Source organism: Coturnix japonica, chromosome Z (genome assembly GCF_054131305.1).
Source record: "Coturnix japonica strain WE chromosome Z, WE-NBRP24, whole genome shotgun sequence".
NCBI lineage: Eukaryota > Metazoa > Chordata > Aves > Galliformes > Phasianidae > Coturnix > Coturnix japonica.
The window spans coordinates 39420584-39437559 of NC_140702.1; the positions used below are offsets into that span (position 1 = coordinate 39420584).

General features: G+C 38.0%; 1 protein-coding gene across 1 annotated transcript in view; it reads right to left on the reverse strand.

The window, feature by feature from the left end:
* The window catches only part of RORB (RAR related orphan receptor B), a 136942-nt gene extending 120037 nt beyond the window's left edge, over nucleotides 1–16905 (reverse strand). Inside the window, exon 1 of the mRNA XM_015849152.3 lies at nucleotides 16449–16905. Within this exon, the coding sequence (XP_015704638.1) occupies nucleotides 16449–16455 (7 nt within the window). The 5' untranslated portion in view covers nucleotides 16456–16905. The remainder of the gene's footprint in view (nucleotides 1–16448) is intronic.
* Nucleotides 16906–16976: the final 71 nt, after the last annotated feature.

Genomic DNA, 16976 nt, shown 5'->3' on the forward strand with positions numbered 1-16976 from the left:
ATGAAGACAGATTCCTCGAAAAGTTTCCTATTTTGAGACTTTTTTTGATTTCCTGAATCCTCAACATACCCAAAGTATTTCTAGAAATGTTACTGTCTTCATTTCAAAGATTCTTGTTTAATATCAAACCTTTTTGTTGAAAATATAATATTTTCAAAACAAAAATTTCTGAAAATTTCTCCTATACTTTCTTCTTCAGATTCATTCTGAGGAAAACCTTATTACATTTTAGATAAAATTGAGGTTTTCTGTGGGTTTATATTCAGATGCTTTTCTCCTCAACACTCCATGAAGAGGATAAAATCTATTTGGAAAACAAAGGAAAGAAATATAACTGTAAGCTCTTATTTCCTGTTCAGATTGATGCATACATTTATAGAAAACAGGAACACAGTGTATTTAGTGTTTTAAATATTTTTGCTCAAACTGAATTCAGTAAAGAAAACTTTAAGTGATCAAACATCTGTGCAGAACTATTCTTGATGGCTTTCCTTTCACTACCAAACTGACCAGCTGAAGAAATCAGTTACATTTCTAGACCTTTAATCAAAATCTGCTGCCAAAGAAAACCATACAATTCTATTGATTGGTGTAAATTCAGCTGCTTAACAACAAGAGCAACAAGTTTCAGCTAAGTAATATGACATAAACTAGCGATTGCCTCTGTGGGCATGAGTTTATGGAACTAGGATATTTACTAGCAACCGCTCTTCAGAGAAGAAACGGGAAGTCAGTCAAAATTAGATGATAAAGTATAAATATGACTAGTTCAAGAGTATGTACTTTTAAGTGTATACGTTTGAGCTGACTCAAACCAGCTTTTCATATGTGTGGACAAGCTTATTTTTTATTTATCAAATAAACTTTGAAGAAAATGTTCAAGGAAAACACGAACTTGTTGGGACACAAGGATCAGCCAAAAAAAAAAAAAAAAACAAAAAAAAACAACCAAAAAAAAACCCCAAACCAATAAATCCTAATCTTAAATCAATTAGTATATGTTTCACTTCATCTCATTTATCTCATTTTAGCCTAAAACATATTTTCACAACTGTTCATAACACTGTATGTCAAAGCAACATTTTTGTGTTGATAGCATAAACATGCATTACTCCTAACAAACTTCTCCAACATCTTTGTACAAAGTGATACTCAAAAAGCACATCTGTAGTGTGGCAAAACAGGGCTTTGATGTCAAGACTCCACAGAAATGCTTCCTACTGACTAACATTCATGGAGTTATGTGAGCACATGACACAACTCTATTCCTGATGAAAAGATAGCCTTGTAAAGTATAGGGGAAAATATATCCTAACTCATCATGGTGGCCCCAAATTCATGGGGATAAAGATGACCTTTTCAAAATTACATGCTAGAAGAAAGCAAAGCCATTCAGAACTCTCAAAGGAAGTAAACTCATTCATATAATATAATGATATAAACTCAAATAATAACAAATGTCATACGTTAGGTTTGAGACTTCTGAGAATGTTTTCATGATATTCTCCAAATATGCTTCAAACAGTGTTATTCAGTCCAAAGATGCATTAATGGCTTTCTGCCTGTTATTTAAAAGTAACAAAACCCTGCTGCCCTAGAATACACATTTGTACCATTCCTTCATTATCAAAGCTGAATAATGAAATAATGTTCATCCCTAAAGTTCAACACTTCTCTAGCAGAAAAACTAAGTCAGCATTTTCGAAGAGAACTTCTTTTAAAGGATTTACAGAAGCAACATAAGTATCAATATTCACAGTGCAAACTTATATCTTTGTTCTGGTCTCTCTTGTTCACTCTGTCTCTTTTTGAATTTCCTATAAAAGCTAAATTAGGTCTCAGAGGCACTGCACCACTAAGCAAAGATCTCTTCTAGTCCATCGTAATGGAAGTAAATGTACTCAGGAGGGAGATGTACCTAAAGGAGAGACTAAAGTGTCTCCATCCTCCAGTTCTCTCATCCTTAAGACAGATATTTTCACCCCCTCCCTTCATGAAGTCCCTCACACTCATGCATTTGTCTTTCCTCATTATGGCATTCTCACTCTCAGGTGTGTAGACAGTTGAATTTACTCAACTGGGATATAAACCTTTTCTGGCATAATGTACTAAGCTACTCTAACATCTATATACATAGCTCCAAAAGTAATGCTTGTTATTTATTTCCATGGAAACTACAATGTGTACAAAGAGCACAATAACGCCGTTTTACAGGGAGAAAAAAAAAAAAAAAGTATATCAGCTACAAAACACTATTTTTTAACACTCACCATCATTTGTTATGCATTTTTCTCAGTAACGAAGAGAGCCTGCATGACATGCTCACATAAGTCCACATCAAGGGAGGTGACACACTGTTGCTGCTGCCACTGCTGCAACACACCACCCACTGCCTTACTGTGGTTATATCCACCATCCACTGTTTGGTCTCCACTAACATTCAGCAAGAAACAGTGAGTGTCAATGTGTGCCTTTTCACACAGCAACAACATGTAACGGAATACAGGCAGAGAGGTCCATCCTCTTCTATCATGCCACCAGCATCCTTCTCAGATACTGTGGGCAAATATAATAAGATAGGAGATTTTACTTTAAGAGCAGCCCACATATGTATGATTGTTTCTACAGCTTCTTCAAAGATATATATATTGAAAATAAATAACTTTTTTTTCTTCTTTTTTTTTTTTTTTTTTTTTTAATTATTAGTATTAGGACAGAAATTTGCAGAGTATACATGCACGGTCTGATCTGCAGACTTATTATGACTTAATAACAAGCCAGTTCTGCTCTCCTTGTTATTTCCAGTCTACTGTAGCTAATAAAAATAAATAAATAAATAAATAATCTAACATTTACTTAACTTTAACGTCAGTGAATTAAAAGGTGCAGGTACAATTATAAGCATGTCTCATTATTGGGGAACACAGATTTAAATGAGAGAGGGAAAGAAATAAATGAAAAATACCCCCCAAAAATTAATTTGTATGATTTATTTTCTGTTCACCTATTAAATATATATTTTAAAGGTTTAGAATATTAAATGTACAGTGAAAACATAAAAAATAGGAATGCTGTATTCAGTTGAAAAGACCAATATACAAATACATATATATTACTTGAAATTTGCTATTATAGATTAAATGTAGATTTATGATCACCTTTTTGATTGGACATTGAGAAAACCTTGCTGCCATACATCTAAAAAGGATTCCTTTGAACTAACTTTATTGCCAACAGAAAAACACAGAATCATGTTTCAGAACAACTGATTTAATCCTGGGCTCCCTGCAATGCTTATGCACAACTGTATTTTTCAGCTCAATTTTCTATCACTGAAACCTTAAAAGTCTGGAATATGTCTGAATAGGTTTAAATATTTTTGCTGGAAATGCCCCAATAAATAGAAAATAAACCACAATTGCTTATGAGAAGTCCATAAGACAGAGAGTCTCATGTTTGTATATTAGATTGCAAGGTTTATTGTAACACATGGGAATCTCTCTATGTGATACAAAATTATAATGCTTCTTTCATTCCTGCTGTGTTCTCTTTCTGTGTCTGGCAAATTCTTTAGAGCTTTGATAAACTTTTTGAAGTTTGTAAAAGCAAACTAGAACTCTAACCACAAGAAGCAACTTGAACTATTTTTTGTATTTGCTACATATGATACTATGTTAACTTACTGTACTTCAGAAGCAAACTTATTCTCTTATCAAGTGAAATGATTTAGAATTAATGACAGATACAGAACCTATAAACAGATTGCAGATGTAGGTTCAACACCAGGTCGGTTAGTGACAGAACAAAATAAAAATGCCATGGCACTTGGTGGCCTGCTTGAAGTAAGCTGGTGGTCTCAAAACAGACCTCAATGGACTTTGTTCATAAAACAGGAAAACAAAACCCACCACATAGCGCTAATTGGCACCCCTGTTGACACTGTCAGTAGCAAGGCCAAGGTTATAACGGCCACAGGAAAAGGGTCTTTCAAGGTCAGTGTTGAGGCACAATAGTGAAATGACACGGGAGAGAGACTGCCTCAGTGTCATGGCCAGTTTGGCTCCTGGGATCTCATCTGCACCTAACGAGATCAACCTGACAAAGACTTTTGTTCAGTAACCTCACCCATACAGCTATTCAAATGAAAAAAAAATAACCCTTCTAGAATAGTTTAAAATCTTTGCAACTTACAGAAGAGTTAACATCCTGAAGCCTTTGCCAGTGAAGAACACGTTACATATGAAGGCAAAGATAGCACTCCCTGCCTTAGAAAAAATCCTTGCCAAAGCTCCGATTTAACTAATTTGACAAAATTCCATTGCAATTTATTGTAAAAAGTAAAGTTATTTACTTTATAGAATAAAGACTCTGACTGTCTCCAGAACAGAAAGGGAACTATTACCTTCAAATATGTACGAATAGTCACATAGGGAAGAAAACGACACAAAATTACACCTTATATTGGCTGTCTTGTACACAAAGTTGTCAAAAACAAATGACCAAATACAAAAACCATTCATTCAAAAGGATAAACAGCTCTAGTATGGACATATACAAGCTCGTCTTCAACCTGCCTTTCTAAGCAGTACAATATAAAAGGATCTTCTTCCTGTTCTGCCCTTTATTCTGCCATTTATTCAATGGCCATTTTCCATTTAGTCAGCCAATAAAACACTATTTGTGATAGAAGCAGCTCCTTAAGTGAAGAAGCACTTACACTACAAGAATCTGAGACATACTAAAGCAACTAATAGCTCACTGGAGTTGGGGATTAATAGTAATACTGCACACAGAATGTAAAAACTTAAAAATGCAACTTCAGTGAAAATCAAAAGCCATAATCATACATTTAAATGTCTCTTAGAGCAAACAATACTGGAAAAGGTATACTATTTCCTCCTTTTCCTCCTCACTGTAAACTATAAAAATTCATAGATATTTAAATTTGTATGCTTATATGTGAATATATCTGGTGAAAAAGTTGCATTTTTTTTTAAAATTCAAAAAATGCTAAAATAATATTTATTTTTACATATAAGAATATACTTGAATTTATTCTTTAATTCTTCAACACTTTTTTTATTAAGGAGTTTTCAAACCACCTTATGCATAGACATATCAAAATGTCACACATTCCCTAATAAAATATGAAATCAATCTATATACACATTTAAAATGTAAAACTTTTTCACTTATCTTCCTAAAATAAAGTAAGTAAAAAGTTAATGACGGTTTAGTAGTCCATACAATAACATAATTGTTGACCTTCAGGTCAGTATTTTCACAGAAATAACTTCATTACTTAAAAGAAAAATAATTCCTAAAGAATTTATATTATTCTTAATAGCAAAATAGAAGCATTTCCTTCGATATATTATGAAAAATTACAATATGCATTTAATAGTATTTCCTCTTTTGAAATGATTTCATCCAGTTGGTCATTTCTGCCCAAAAGATAATGTAGGTTAACACTGGGTCACAATCTGATGCATTCCCAAACATTTCAGTAACAGCATAAACTCTTCTCTGAGACGAATAACCTCCTTTAGCTCAGCTGATCCTGAGAATGGATGAAATAGATGTTAACGGATGACAGCTTGGCTCTCTGCCTGTTTTATGCTTAGGACTTACAGAAAACTACAGGGGGGAGGTGGGAAAGCAGAGAATTCATGTAAATGAAACTCCTACGCTACCAGAGTAGTTTTCCGAAAATTCAGACTTCCTTTTCATTTTGCTTATAGAGAATTCTGCGATCATTTCCTTCTGTAATGAACTCTGCAGGGTTGCTACAGAAGAGAAAGAAAATCAGGGGCAGATACTTAAAAGCCACCCTGGTCTTGGGAAAATGAAGAGCATCATGGCAGCATTCTTTGCTTCACTTTGAGGAGAGAAGATTTAAAGGAAATATTTCTATTTAAATATAATTTAAAATGTTTTGTTCTTATTAGGGAGAACATTATTTCTTTAGCATTATTATATGAAGCAGTAGAATATTTTCTCAAAAAAGAACAAAAAACAAAACAACAAAAAAAAAACAAACAGAAAACAACAAACAAAAAAACCCACAAAAAAGAACAAACAAACCCACAACAAATACAAAAACAAAAGCAAAAACAAAAACCACGCAAAACCCCAAACTAACAAAGCTACAGGCAAATTCTTTTACCATGCAAGAGAAAGAGCAGGTGCTAGCAACCAGGCAGTACACAGGGAAGTAGAGATTCATCTCTCAAGCACCTCTTCTATCTCCAAGGCTACAGGCACACAAATGTAATAGAGGTACATGATGGAGATGTACCCAAGCCAAGTTTTAACAGGTTATTTCTACAGCATATCCTAAACAAAAAATAAACCTCTATTTGAGAGGGGAAAAAAAAAAAAAGAAAAAAAAAAAAGAGTGAAAGGGGCAAAACATTCTGTACTACATGGACATGTATCATGATCTAATGAACTAAACATCTAAACCTACATTTTCCAACACATGAATGAAACTTAGTGTCCAGCAGCTTTCTGTGTGCTCTTTAACTACCGTAGATGAAAAAAGAGAGTAAGAATGAGAGACATAAAATAAAAATACATATATATATGAAAGCTAAGGGAAAAAAAATAAAACCACAAAATCAACAAACCACTGCATTTGCTTTGATCCAGAGTTTTAAAAGATCAGGTTTGGATGTATTTTGTAAATGACATTTTAATTTTGCAAATGACTAACTTGGCTGAAACACAGTGAATGCCAAGCTCTTACAGACAGCTTACATAACTGCATATGTGATGTTCCAACTTCTAACACTTCTGAGTAGCAGAGCTCTGGATATACATAGTGAAACGAATGGAAGCGGATTTCTAATGTTAGCATTTAGCTGAATGCCAAATAGACTGAAGCCCTATTACAACAAATATAAATGCAACACCAAATAATTGGTACGAGGAATAGATTCAGATTGCATATTCCATTTTTTCTTACTTCACTCTTTCTTTCTATTAGTCCCACTTATCTGTTTATTTCTAAAAGTATTCCAACTGCAGTTAGCTCACCCTCCAACAAGTAGAAACTGAAGAGATCGGTACTTCCAAGTACATGACTGTTCTCACCACCCCTAGGTCCCCACAAAGCAAACCAAGTCAAACAAACCCCCTCCTTGTCCTTCCTTTTTCTATACTTGTCCTTCACATTTCAATTTTTTTCTTCCAGGTCCCAGGTCACTATCCTTCTTTTGAAACACCACAATTTAGAAACATTTTCTTTCCCCCACTTATTCCTTCTCATCTTGTCTTGCACTTGTTTAAATTCCCTCTTAAAATTATATATTTTTTTCCTTCAGTCTTACTGTGCAACTGAAATATCATTTCTCCCCCGTATTCTGCTGAAACATGAAAATGACATGCTGCAAAAGGTCTTACTTAGTGGGAGTGCTGTGAAGGACAGGACTCAAGAGATTGTAGCAATTGCTGATTTAGAACACATCTTAGATCAGGTATTTATTAAAAAATAAAAATAAATTGCTTTTTCACAAAATTAAATATTAGAATTTTGGCAAACACAAATCAAGTAATTAACAGGGAAAGGAACTTCTGTATAGGATCATGAAATAAGATGGTGTAAGTTCTCTTCTGTCTTATTCTCTCAAGGTGATATTGTTTAGCTCCATCAACTAAATCATTATATTGTCAATAACCAATAAACAATATTTGACCATTAGGTTTGGACCAAAATGCTTGAGCTAAGTCTGTAGGGAATTCTATTTCAAAATTAAAAATACAGTTTGGATCAACTACAGCTCAGTTTTGCAGAGACTGCACCCTTCTGATGTATATATACACCATAAAGTACATTTCCTTGAAACACACATATGAACAATTTCTCAGTAAATCTTTGTGTGATAATTACTGTTTATCAAAATGTTTAAGTAGATATTCCACACAAAACCTCACAGAAGATTATTATTTTATTTTTTTTTTAATTATTAATTGTGAATTAAGTTATGGATAGTAGCTTCCAGTTACTTTTGAAATTTCATCTTTGATATTGCAACAGCTGCAAAAACACTGATAAAGACTTAATTTTCAATCCACAACAATAAATAATTCAATTTCATAAACATATAGTAGTGCAGAGTGATGGTAACATTCTTTAAGCCACTGAACAACTCCCAGCTTGAATTATTTTTAATGGGTCTTAATGAGCAATTCTTGATATTTATTGACATTGTTTTAATCTTCCTGCTTAATCATTTGACAAATTAATAGAATTAGAATTTTCCAAAATCAGCTACGGTTAAGAAGTATATATTAACAACCACAACTCAGAAGTAAAACACATCCCAATAAAATAAATATGTTCAGTGTGTGGCTTTAGCTGATACTATCTCACAATTCTAGGTGCAGATTTAGGTTATTTAGAATACATAGGTATTTGAGTAAAATAATGTCAAATAATGACAGCTTGAGCATAAATACACAAACATACTTAAATAAGCTCTGCTTGATCACCACTGGAACCTTCTCCAAAGAAAAAAAAGTTTCCTCTCCTCACAAATGTTTGATGACTGAATGGTGTCACGCCTTATTAATACACTTCTCTACTGCCATTGCTTCTCTGCGCCACTAGACTGTGCTACATTTGTTCATTTCTGTATTTCCACCCTATATGAATATCTGGACTCAATTGCTGTGCATGGTCTCTCTTTCAGTTGATTCCAATTATATATTGACTCTATATCTTCATACAAATATTGAGCAAAATCCCCCAAACAACGCATGCTGAAGTAAACAATGCATTTTAATAGCCATTTTGTTGCTTCATTCTTCTTCCAGACAGACAAATACGAAAAGAAACAATAAAGCACCTGTTCCACTACTCAGATGGGATCTGAAATGAAACATTTGCTTTCCTTTTTTTCCATCTTGCTTTCAGAAGCAAAATCAGTGCTACGCTGTTGAAGTATAAAAGTGCTGAAGGAAAGAGTTGCTAGGAGTGTGGCAAAGAAGCAGTTTTCCAAAGGACACCTCTGGCAGGCTCTTAAATTAAGACATTTACAGGAAGCAGTTTATTACCCAGTAAAACAATATATTTGTCAAGATGGAAAGAAAAGACAACACAAACTTATTTAAGGAACCAAAACACCACTGCTTTGTTTTTGCTTTTTTTATATACAGTTCATATACCAAGTTCATATATTCCTATATACCGATGATGTTCATCTCCAGTTAAAGATTCTCACTGTCAATAAATCTTTCAGAAAATGATCTGTTCCATACTGAGATAGCCAACAGGAACATGCTATTGACTCCAGGGCTGAGTGTGGTTTCCAGTCATTCTTGAATGCGTATGCTAAATATCTACCCTCCCCTTAACAACCCAACTGGATAAAGCCTACTGCACTTAACCTTGTCAATGGTAATTTAATTGTTATGTATTTATATACAGCCTTGGCTTCACTATTCATGCTTTAAGTTTATTTTAGGAGAACAAGAATTTCACCTGAGACCAAAACTACCCTGCTCCAAAACATAGTTTGCTACCCTCTTGACAGCTCATTATTTTGACAGAACAGCAAACTGCAATCTAACAATCTCTTTGTCTTCTTTTGATCTAATTTTTCTTCCCCTACATGAACACCTACACAGAACAAAACAAAACAAAAACAAATAAACAAACAAAAAAAACAAAAACAAACAAAAAAAAAACAAAAAAAACCCCACACACCTCATAATACATATTATTTGTAAAAAAGTAAAAGCAGTCTAAAGCCATGGAGGATGTAAAAATTAAATGCATGAGAAAGTATGTCTTGTTTGGAAGCGTTATCCTGAAAAACAAAGTCACTCTTAGATCAACAAAGCAGGGACAAAAATCTTGAAGAGTAATTTTGGTGTGAAGATTTTCTTGTTTTGTTCAGGAAACCTTCCAAGTGATCATATAAAACTAAGCAGAATGAATTTAACTGGATTACTACCTCTTCTATAAGGAGAAGATGCATTAAAGACTGACTTTGTAACAGTCATAAAAAACAAGCTTATACCATAGACTCTTTTTAGACACGCTAAAATGTTATCTCATATATCATATTCATGCCTAGGTATATTATGAATGTATGTATGTTTTTTCATACATAGAGTTAAGCCTTTTTTTTTTTTTTTTTAAATTTATTTTTTAAAAGCCTGCTGAATACAGTGCTGTATTCAGAGTAAACACAGCAATTAAAGTGATTTATTGACAATTGGTTAGAAAACAATGTTTTCAAATAGTTTTTTTTATACCTCCACATCAGCTTGGAGAACAAGTAACATATTTACTGACATCTTTTTCCAGCAAATAGAGATTTCCAGCTGAGCCAAGAGCTATATCTGAGCACCAAAGAGATCAAGACAGTTTGGAGAAGTTCATTTTCTTTTGTTGTTTATTTTTTTTTTTGTTTTTAATACAATTACAAAACAATGGGTTTCAAAGGGACACAGAACAAACAGCCTCAAATTTAGCTTGCCCTATTTATGTGACTGGGTCCCAACAAATCTAACTGAACTACTTGCATAAACAAGGCCCATGATAGCAAAAAACAAAACAAAATAAACAAACAAAAAAAACCACAAAAAGCTACTTCAAAATGAGTTTCTCTGTCAAGCAACCACAATTACGTGATGTTTACTCTTTACTGAGCATGTCGGTTTTAGTTTTAAGTGTATATGATTAAATTCCAGATAAACATATGATTTTTAAAATGTACTACATTTTTGTGCAGTACTAAAGGCGTTGATCTTCCTTAAAAATTCTATAGATGCATTGTAATTGCCAATTCATCAAAATAATTAATCATTAACATCATAATAACCACATTTATGTCAAACTGAATTAGCTTATATACTTGCATAAGAGGCAGAAACAGCTGTCATTCTGTTTGCATAAATTTCCAGCAAAATGTGTCTGGCAAAGTTAAGCATGAGTATTACTTTAAAAATTATAGCTCCAGCATACAGAGAGGCAGCAGAAATACAAAGGGCTACACTTCCCATCCACAGGACCACTCAAATGAGCAAGCACTCCTCAGTTAAATAATAATCAAGCCACAATCATAGCTGTGATTATTCTCAATCCTGAGTATAAACAGAGTTCTGAGTATACTTATGAAAGGAATATTAGAAGCAAACAGGAAAATGGCACAATCCGAAAATGCACCTTCTGTCTGCCACCCTCAGTGACACTGCGTGATGGCGTATTCTCAATGCTGCACTACAGACTTTGCCCAGACTGCAAACAGAATCTGAAGGAAAAACAGAACTGAACTTTATAAACATGAAGCACAAGGAACAACATTTTGACATCTATAGCTTGTCTATGAAAGTCATTATGGAAAGCCCCAACTGTGCTAAACACTCAAAGCTGTTAAAATTACTCTTTAAAGGAACCGATTTAAATTCAAATGTATCAGGTTCTATAAAATTTACACTCTGGATGAAGTTAATTTAGCAGGTTTATTACTAAGCTCAACATCAAGAGATTTAGGACCTAATGTGTAAAATAATGAGTAATACTAATGCAGTACTGTTATCTCCTGATTCCATATAGAGCTTGAGTGCTTAAACAGAATTTTATTTTTATTTTTTTAATCTACATACAATTATTTATACAACTATACTATTTAGCCTGATTTATCATAAATGCCGTTATAACACCTGTGGCTTCCCTCATTAAGTGCCCAATAGATAGGGTCGCGGGTTGAAAGGGCAGCATATGGGCTACGAAAGGGCTAGTTAACATAACCCATTATAATGGTGCACTGGTAAAGCTCATTCCTATTCATTTGATGATTAGTTCAATCAATATTTATTCCTGTGTGTTTCTTTTGTCTTCAGCTACAAAGCATGCATTCTTCAATTTCATAGCACAGACCTTGTTTGTGAATTTGTCACATTATTTGAGAACAAGGAAAACAATTTCCTGGATAGCTTGGGAATCACTCACTCCTCTGATTTTGTTTTCCTGTGTCAGGCGACCAGTGTCCATACCACCGTGGATCCTAGTTCCTCAAACTGCTTAATAACATGCAGTGCTGTTGAAGTTATACTTCATCTTCACATTTCTTAATACACATATTGCAGAATCCATGATAACATCCTATAGGCATTCCACTAGATACTGCATTTTAATCACAAAATTCTGGCAACTGATTCACTCAAAACATACCTATTTTTTGTTTCTGATATATTTTTCCCTGTATTGCTGTATCTTAAATCACAAAAGGCAAATTAAGTAATCTCTTAATATAACCATGACTACATTGTTAAAGGGGTAAATTATACCAAGTTATTGTTGATCAATGCATTTATTTGTAAAAAGGCCAATAGTGCACGTCAGACATTTTCCGTATCACAAAAGAGAATATTTCCAGCTAACGCATGCCGTATCTTTATAGTTTTAAAAATTATCACCATAATTCAGGTCACTGTATTTCTACTAATCAAAGCTCATTTTCTGCATTAGAAAATATTGTTTTTCATTATTTTTTTTTAAGTAAAAATTCCCAAGATAATGAAACAGATAGATGGTTATAAATAACGAAGCTTCAATACGCTCTCCTTCCCCCCCACCCAAACACCAGCATGATAAGACAAAGAAATACAAACACACAACACCCTCTCGGAGCATAAACTTAGTGTAATTCAACATCAAGCATTACAGAAGTATAAATAGACTCTCATGCTTCAGACTTGTTTATTCCAAACAGAGATATGTGCCTCTATATAAAAAATAAATGTTTGTATTTCCTACCACGTAACACAGTAGCAGCTTATAACTGACTCGTTATTTTCTGCACATTTACTGACACTTATTAAAAATTTACCTGCAAAGGCCTAACACCAGAAACTTCCATCACATTTCAAGAAGTCTCAATGAAGTCAAACAACGTTATTCAGGTAAGCACCAGTCGGGTGCACCACGCTGTGATGACAAATACGTTTTGATGTCGTGGGGTAGGGTATTAAGTCCGTCAAAAATCAGCATTACTTCCATTTTACCACATTTGTTTTAAATAGTCTGTGCATCTTTCTCAGTTCTTCATTTATTTATTTATTTATTGTTGTTGTTTGTTTGTTTTTAGGATAATAGTGCTAAGTGTTCCATATTCAGTTGGATTTCTTATTCCTGGAATAAGAATAGATTTCATTTGCTTTAATGAATATATCAAGATTTCCTGCACTCCTCTATTAAATTAAGGAGAACTTGCATATTTCTCAGTTATCCAGACTATCAGTACACGTTACTTAATAACCTCTCTCAGCAGTACCACAAATAGGTTTTGTTTGATTCATGCTTTCCTAGTTGCAAGGATGTCAGGAAAACAGAATAACCCTATAACATCATGTAATCTGTATCATTGATTGCTCAGTCCTAACACTAACATGAGCAAGCTAGACAGAGAAACTTATCATTGGTTTCAGGGTCTTGAGTACCACTTTAAAACATCAAATGCTTTTGCAAGATTCTGAAATGAAAGCTTAAATACTTCTTCAATAAAAGGGCTACTCCATGCAACTGCTTTATGTCACCTTCACAGATCAAATAATTGTAATCACATACTGTTTTCATGTGCATAGAGGTAACAAGTGCCCAGATTAAGCAGTTTGACATAATTTTTAGCAACTTGTTAACTATACGTTAATAATAATACTCAGCTGTATTATGTAAATCATTCACTAACTTCTCAGCTTTAACTTCACAAATGAATTTAACAAAAATTAGACTAAAAGATACAATCTGTAAGCCTTATTTTCCTTTTATTTATGCAGCAAGTTTATTTCAGAGCACTGAATAGCTGTCTTCCACTAAGAAGACATTTCTCATAAATTTTCTACAGTCTTTACCCCCTCATGAGGTTTTTGAGGGGTGGGGGAAGGACGGAAAGGCCATTGTGAATGCTGCTCTTTTTTATCTACATCCTACACTTTACAGAGGGAAAGCCACCAATTTCCTACGTCTCCATTCCTTGTTCAGAGGGAGAGATATGGATCCGCTCTGACCACACAGCACCAACAGACTGAGTGCGCAGCCTCCTGCACTAGACCATTGTTTAGCTGTAAATCAGCATGGCTGTGCTTCCCCTGAAGAATTTAAGCTGGAGTAAGCAGAGAGAGTCATCACTCTGAATAAGGCATGACCATAAATGCAGTGTCAGTGTTACCAATGCCATCGGGGATGGGATGGCAGCAGCCCCTGCCCAGTGCCTGGGGCAAAGAAGACAGTCAGTAGTACAGGGTGGATCTTTTTGGGCAGCTCTTTGGCCTCCATCTCTGATGTGGAGCAGGTAAGCAGCCACAGCAATGACTGCATGCCCCCAGCTTCTTGGGCTGGGAATATCATCCTGGTCAGGAAAGCCTGGGAGAAAAGCTCACAAGTACAAGAGGGCGTCTTCCTCCAAACCCAAAAACAAGTCTAACCGCTAAACTCATTAAACCCTTAGCACGGATGTTTATAGCTGTCTAAAAAGCATTAATTCACAGAAGCACAGAATCTATTAATTGTGATATTTATTTCATTTATTAGGCAAGCCACAAATGCGATGGATATATATTCTATTAGCATATAGTGTTCTCATCCATTTGATGATGTGTAAAACGCTGCTCTCATCTCTTGATGCAAGAAGTGCTGAAGTAGTCAGTGCAAAACGTGCCCAAAGAGGTGTATTACAACAGCGACTTCTGCACAAGGCTGAAAGTTGACTGCTTGTTCTCTCTGCCCTCCACCCCAACACCTTTTTCTCTCCCCACCCGTGAATTCACAAGCGTAAGCAAAATGCACAAGCTAACACGCACCCATCGAGCTACAGCATCACCCTTCTGCACGGGCCGCTGCGGACAGCGCAGCACAGCCCTGCGGGGAGGTGCTCCAGGTGTGCCGCGGTCCCGCTCCCTGCTTCTTGCAAAAGAAAGCATCAGAGGAGCGAGGCCACCGCTCGCTCTGCTCGCAGTAAGGTGGGGAGGAGGCCAAGGCAGCACGGGACGCAGGGCTGCTCTCGGGTAGAACTGATGAGCACGTTTCGAAAGTAACTCTCTAACCACGGACTGGGTCTGCTCCCACTGCCGATACTTGATTTAAAAAGCAGAAGAGCTGCAAAGGGTAGCTGGGGGGGGAGGGAGGCAGGAAAGAGGGGGGGAAGGGACAGTATATAGGTTTGAGAATTTCCCCCTTTTAGTTTTCTGGTGCTCTCATAAAAGAAATACTGTATGGGAAGTTCTTCCTTAGATACTCCCTGTTTCCTTAGAAAAGAAGGGAAAGAGCTTTTTTGTTTTCATGAGTTAACGTCAAAGTTACAGTTTCTATAAAGGAAAATCAGACACACGCGTGGTTGTTAGCTCTGCCAACACACGCAGCTGAAGGAACGGATAACCCGTACGAGGAAATCCTAGCTAGAAGTTGTTCCTAGCGTCTTCGCCCCCATTCATTACACAGACCGCAGATCCGGGAAACGTGCACGCCACGGGGCTGTCACTCGCGAGTGCGTTCCGCTCCCCGTGAGCCGTCCTCGTCCGGCCCCATACACCGATGAAGCCCACTTTGCTCCCCATTATCTGATGTGGGGCGAGGCGAGCGACTAGACAGAAGAACGGGGATGGAGGAGATGCGAAACATCCGCACATACGCGGAGCTGCTCATCCCACCTCTGTCTGCCCGTTTGATCCATGAAAAAGTCCGCGAAGAGCCCGTCCCCGAGACGCGAGGGAACAACACGCCCCTACGAAAGGACCGGAGTGGGATACCCAGCACGCAGCTCCCCAGACCCCAGCGACCCTTCCCCGTGCCCAGATGACCCCAGCTGTGAGGATGCTTCGCACTGCCCGGCGCAGAGAACAAGGTTCTGGCTGCCCTCCGTGAAGGAACGAACAGGGCTGCGCGGGAGGCTCTCACTCGGGGAACCACGGAGGAGAACTTCGGGCACGGTGAGGTGGTCCCGGGAGGCGCTTCCTCCCCGTCCCATCAGCAGACCCCGAGGAGGCACCTTCTGGGGAGCCGCGCAAAGCCAAGAAAAGTCTGGAGAACAACTTTTTTGAAGGAGGGGAACAGCTCCCCTTGCAAGTAGCGAACCGGGACCACGGGACAGGCGGGCCCAGCGGTGCTGACTCTGCAGCGAGAGAACGCGCCCACCGGCAACACGGGGACGGTTTGGACGCGGGTGGGGGCCTCGAGGCACAGACATCGCCTATCAATTCCCTTCCTCCCTGCCCTCCGCGGCCCAGGGCGGCGCCGCATCTCTCCTCGCGCGGTGCCCACGGAGAGCACTTAGGAGCACTTAGGGCTGACCCCACATTTGCGCGCAGCGCACCCCCCGCAGCCAAGCCTATGGGGATACGCGGCCCACCAACTTTCTGCCCCGGGCCTCCGCCTGTCACAAAGCCTCCTCCCCGGCCCTTTCCCCAGCATAGACCCGCTCCCCCTCCGCCGGCCCGCTTACCTCGCATGGTGTTGGCGACTCCCCGCTCCGCGCAGTCATGAAGCTGGGAGCCCGGGAACCGCACCACGAAAATCCCGTCTCAGAACCCGCGGAGGCGGCAGCCGCCGCGGCTCTGCTCTGTCGGGAAAACCATCCCTCCCAGGCGGCTCCGCGGGGCGCGGCTCCGCGGGTTGCCCGCCGCCGGGCGCGCTCCTCGCCCGCCCACCCTCCGCGGAGCTCTGCGGGGGATCGGCGGGGCCGCGGCTGGCTGGCAACAGGCAGGGGAGGGGGAAGGAACTGAGTTACGTTAAAAATAAAGGAAAACACACAAACACACACAAACAGGAAAAAGAGGAGGAAGAAAAGCGAGGAGGGCTGGAGGGCTGGCGGAGCATGTGCGCTTTCACATGACACCCGCGCCCCTCAGCAGCTCCCCGGTGCGGATTTCCACCGCGCAGCGACAGGGACTCAGCGCAGAGCGGGAGAAAGACCCAGGGAGGACGCGGCCGAGCGGCTTATAGCGGGGGGCGGGCGGCGCCGCCGGCACGG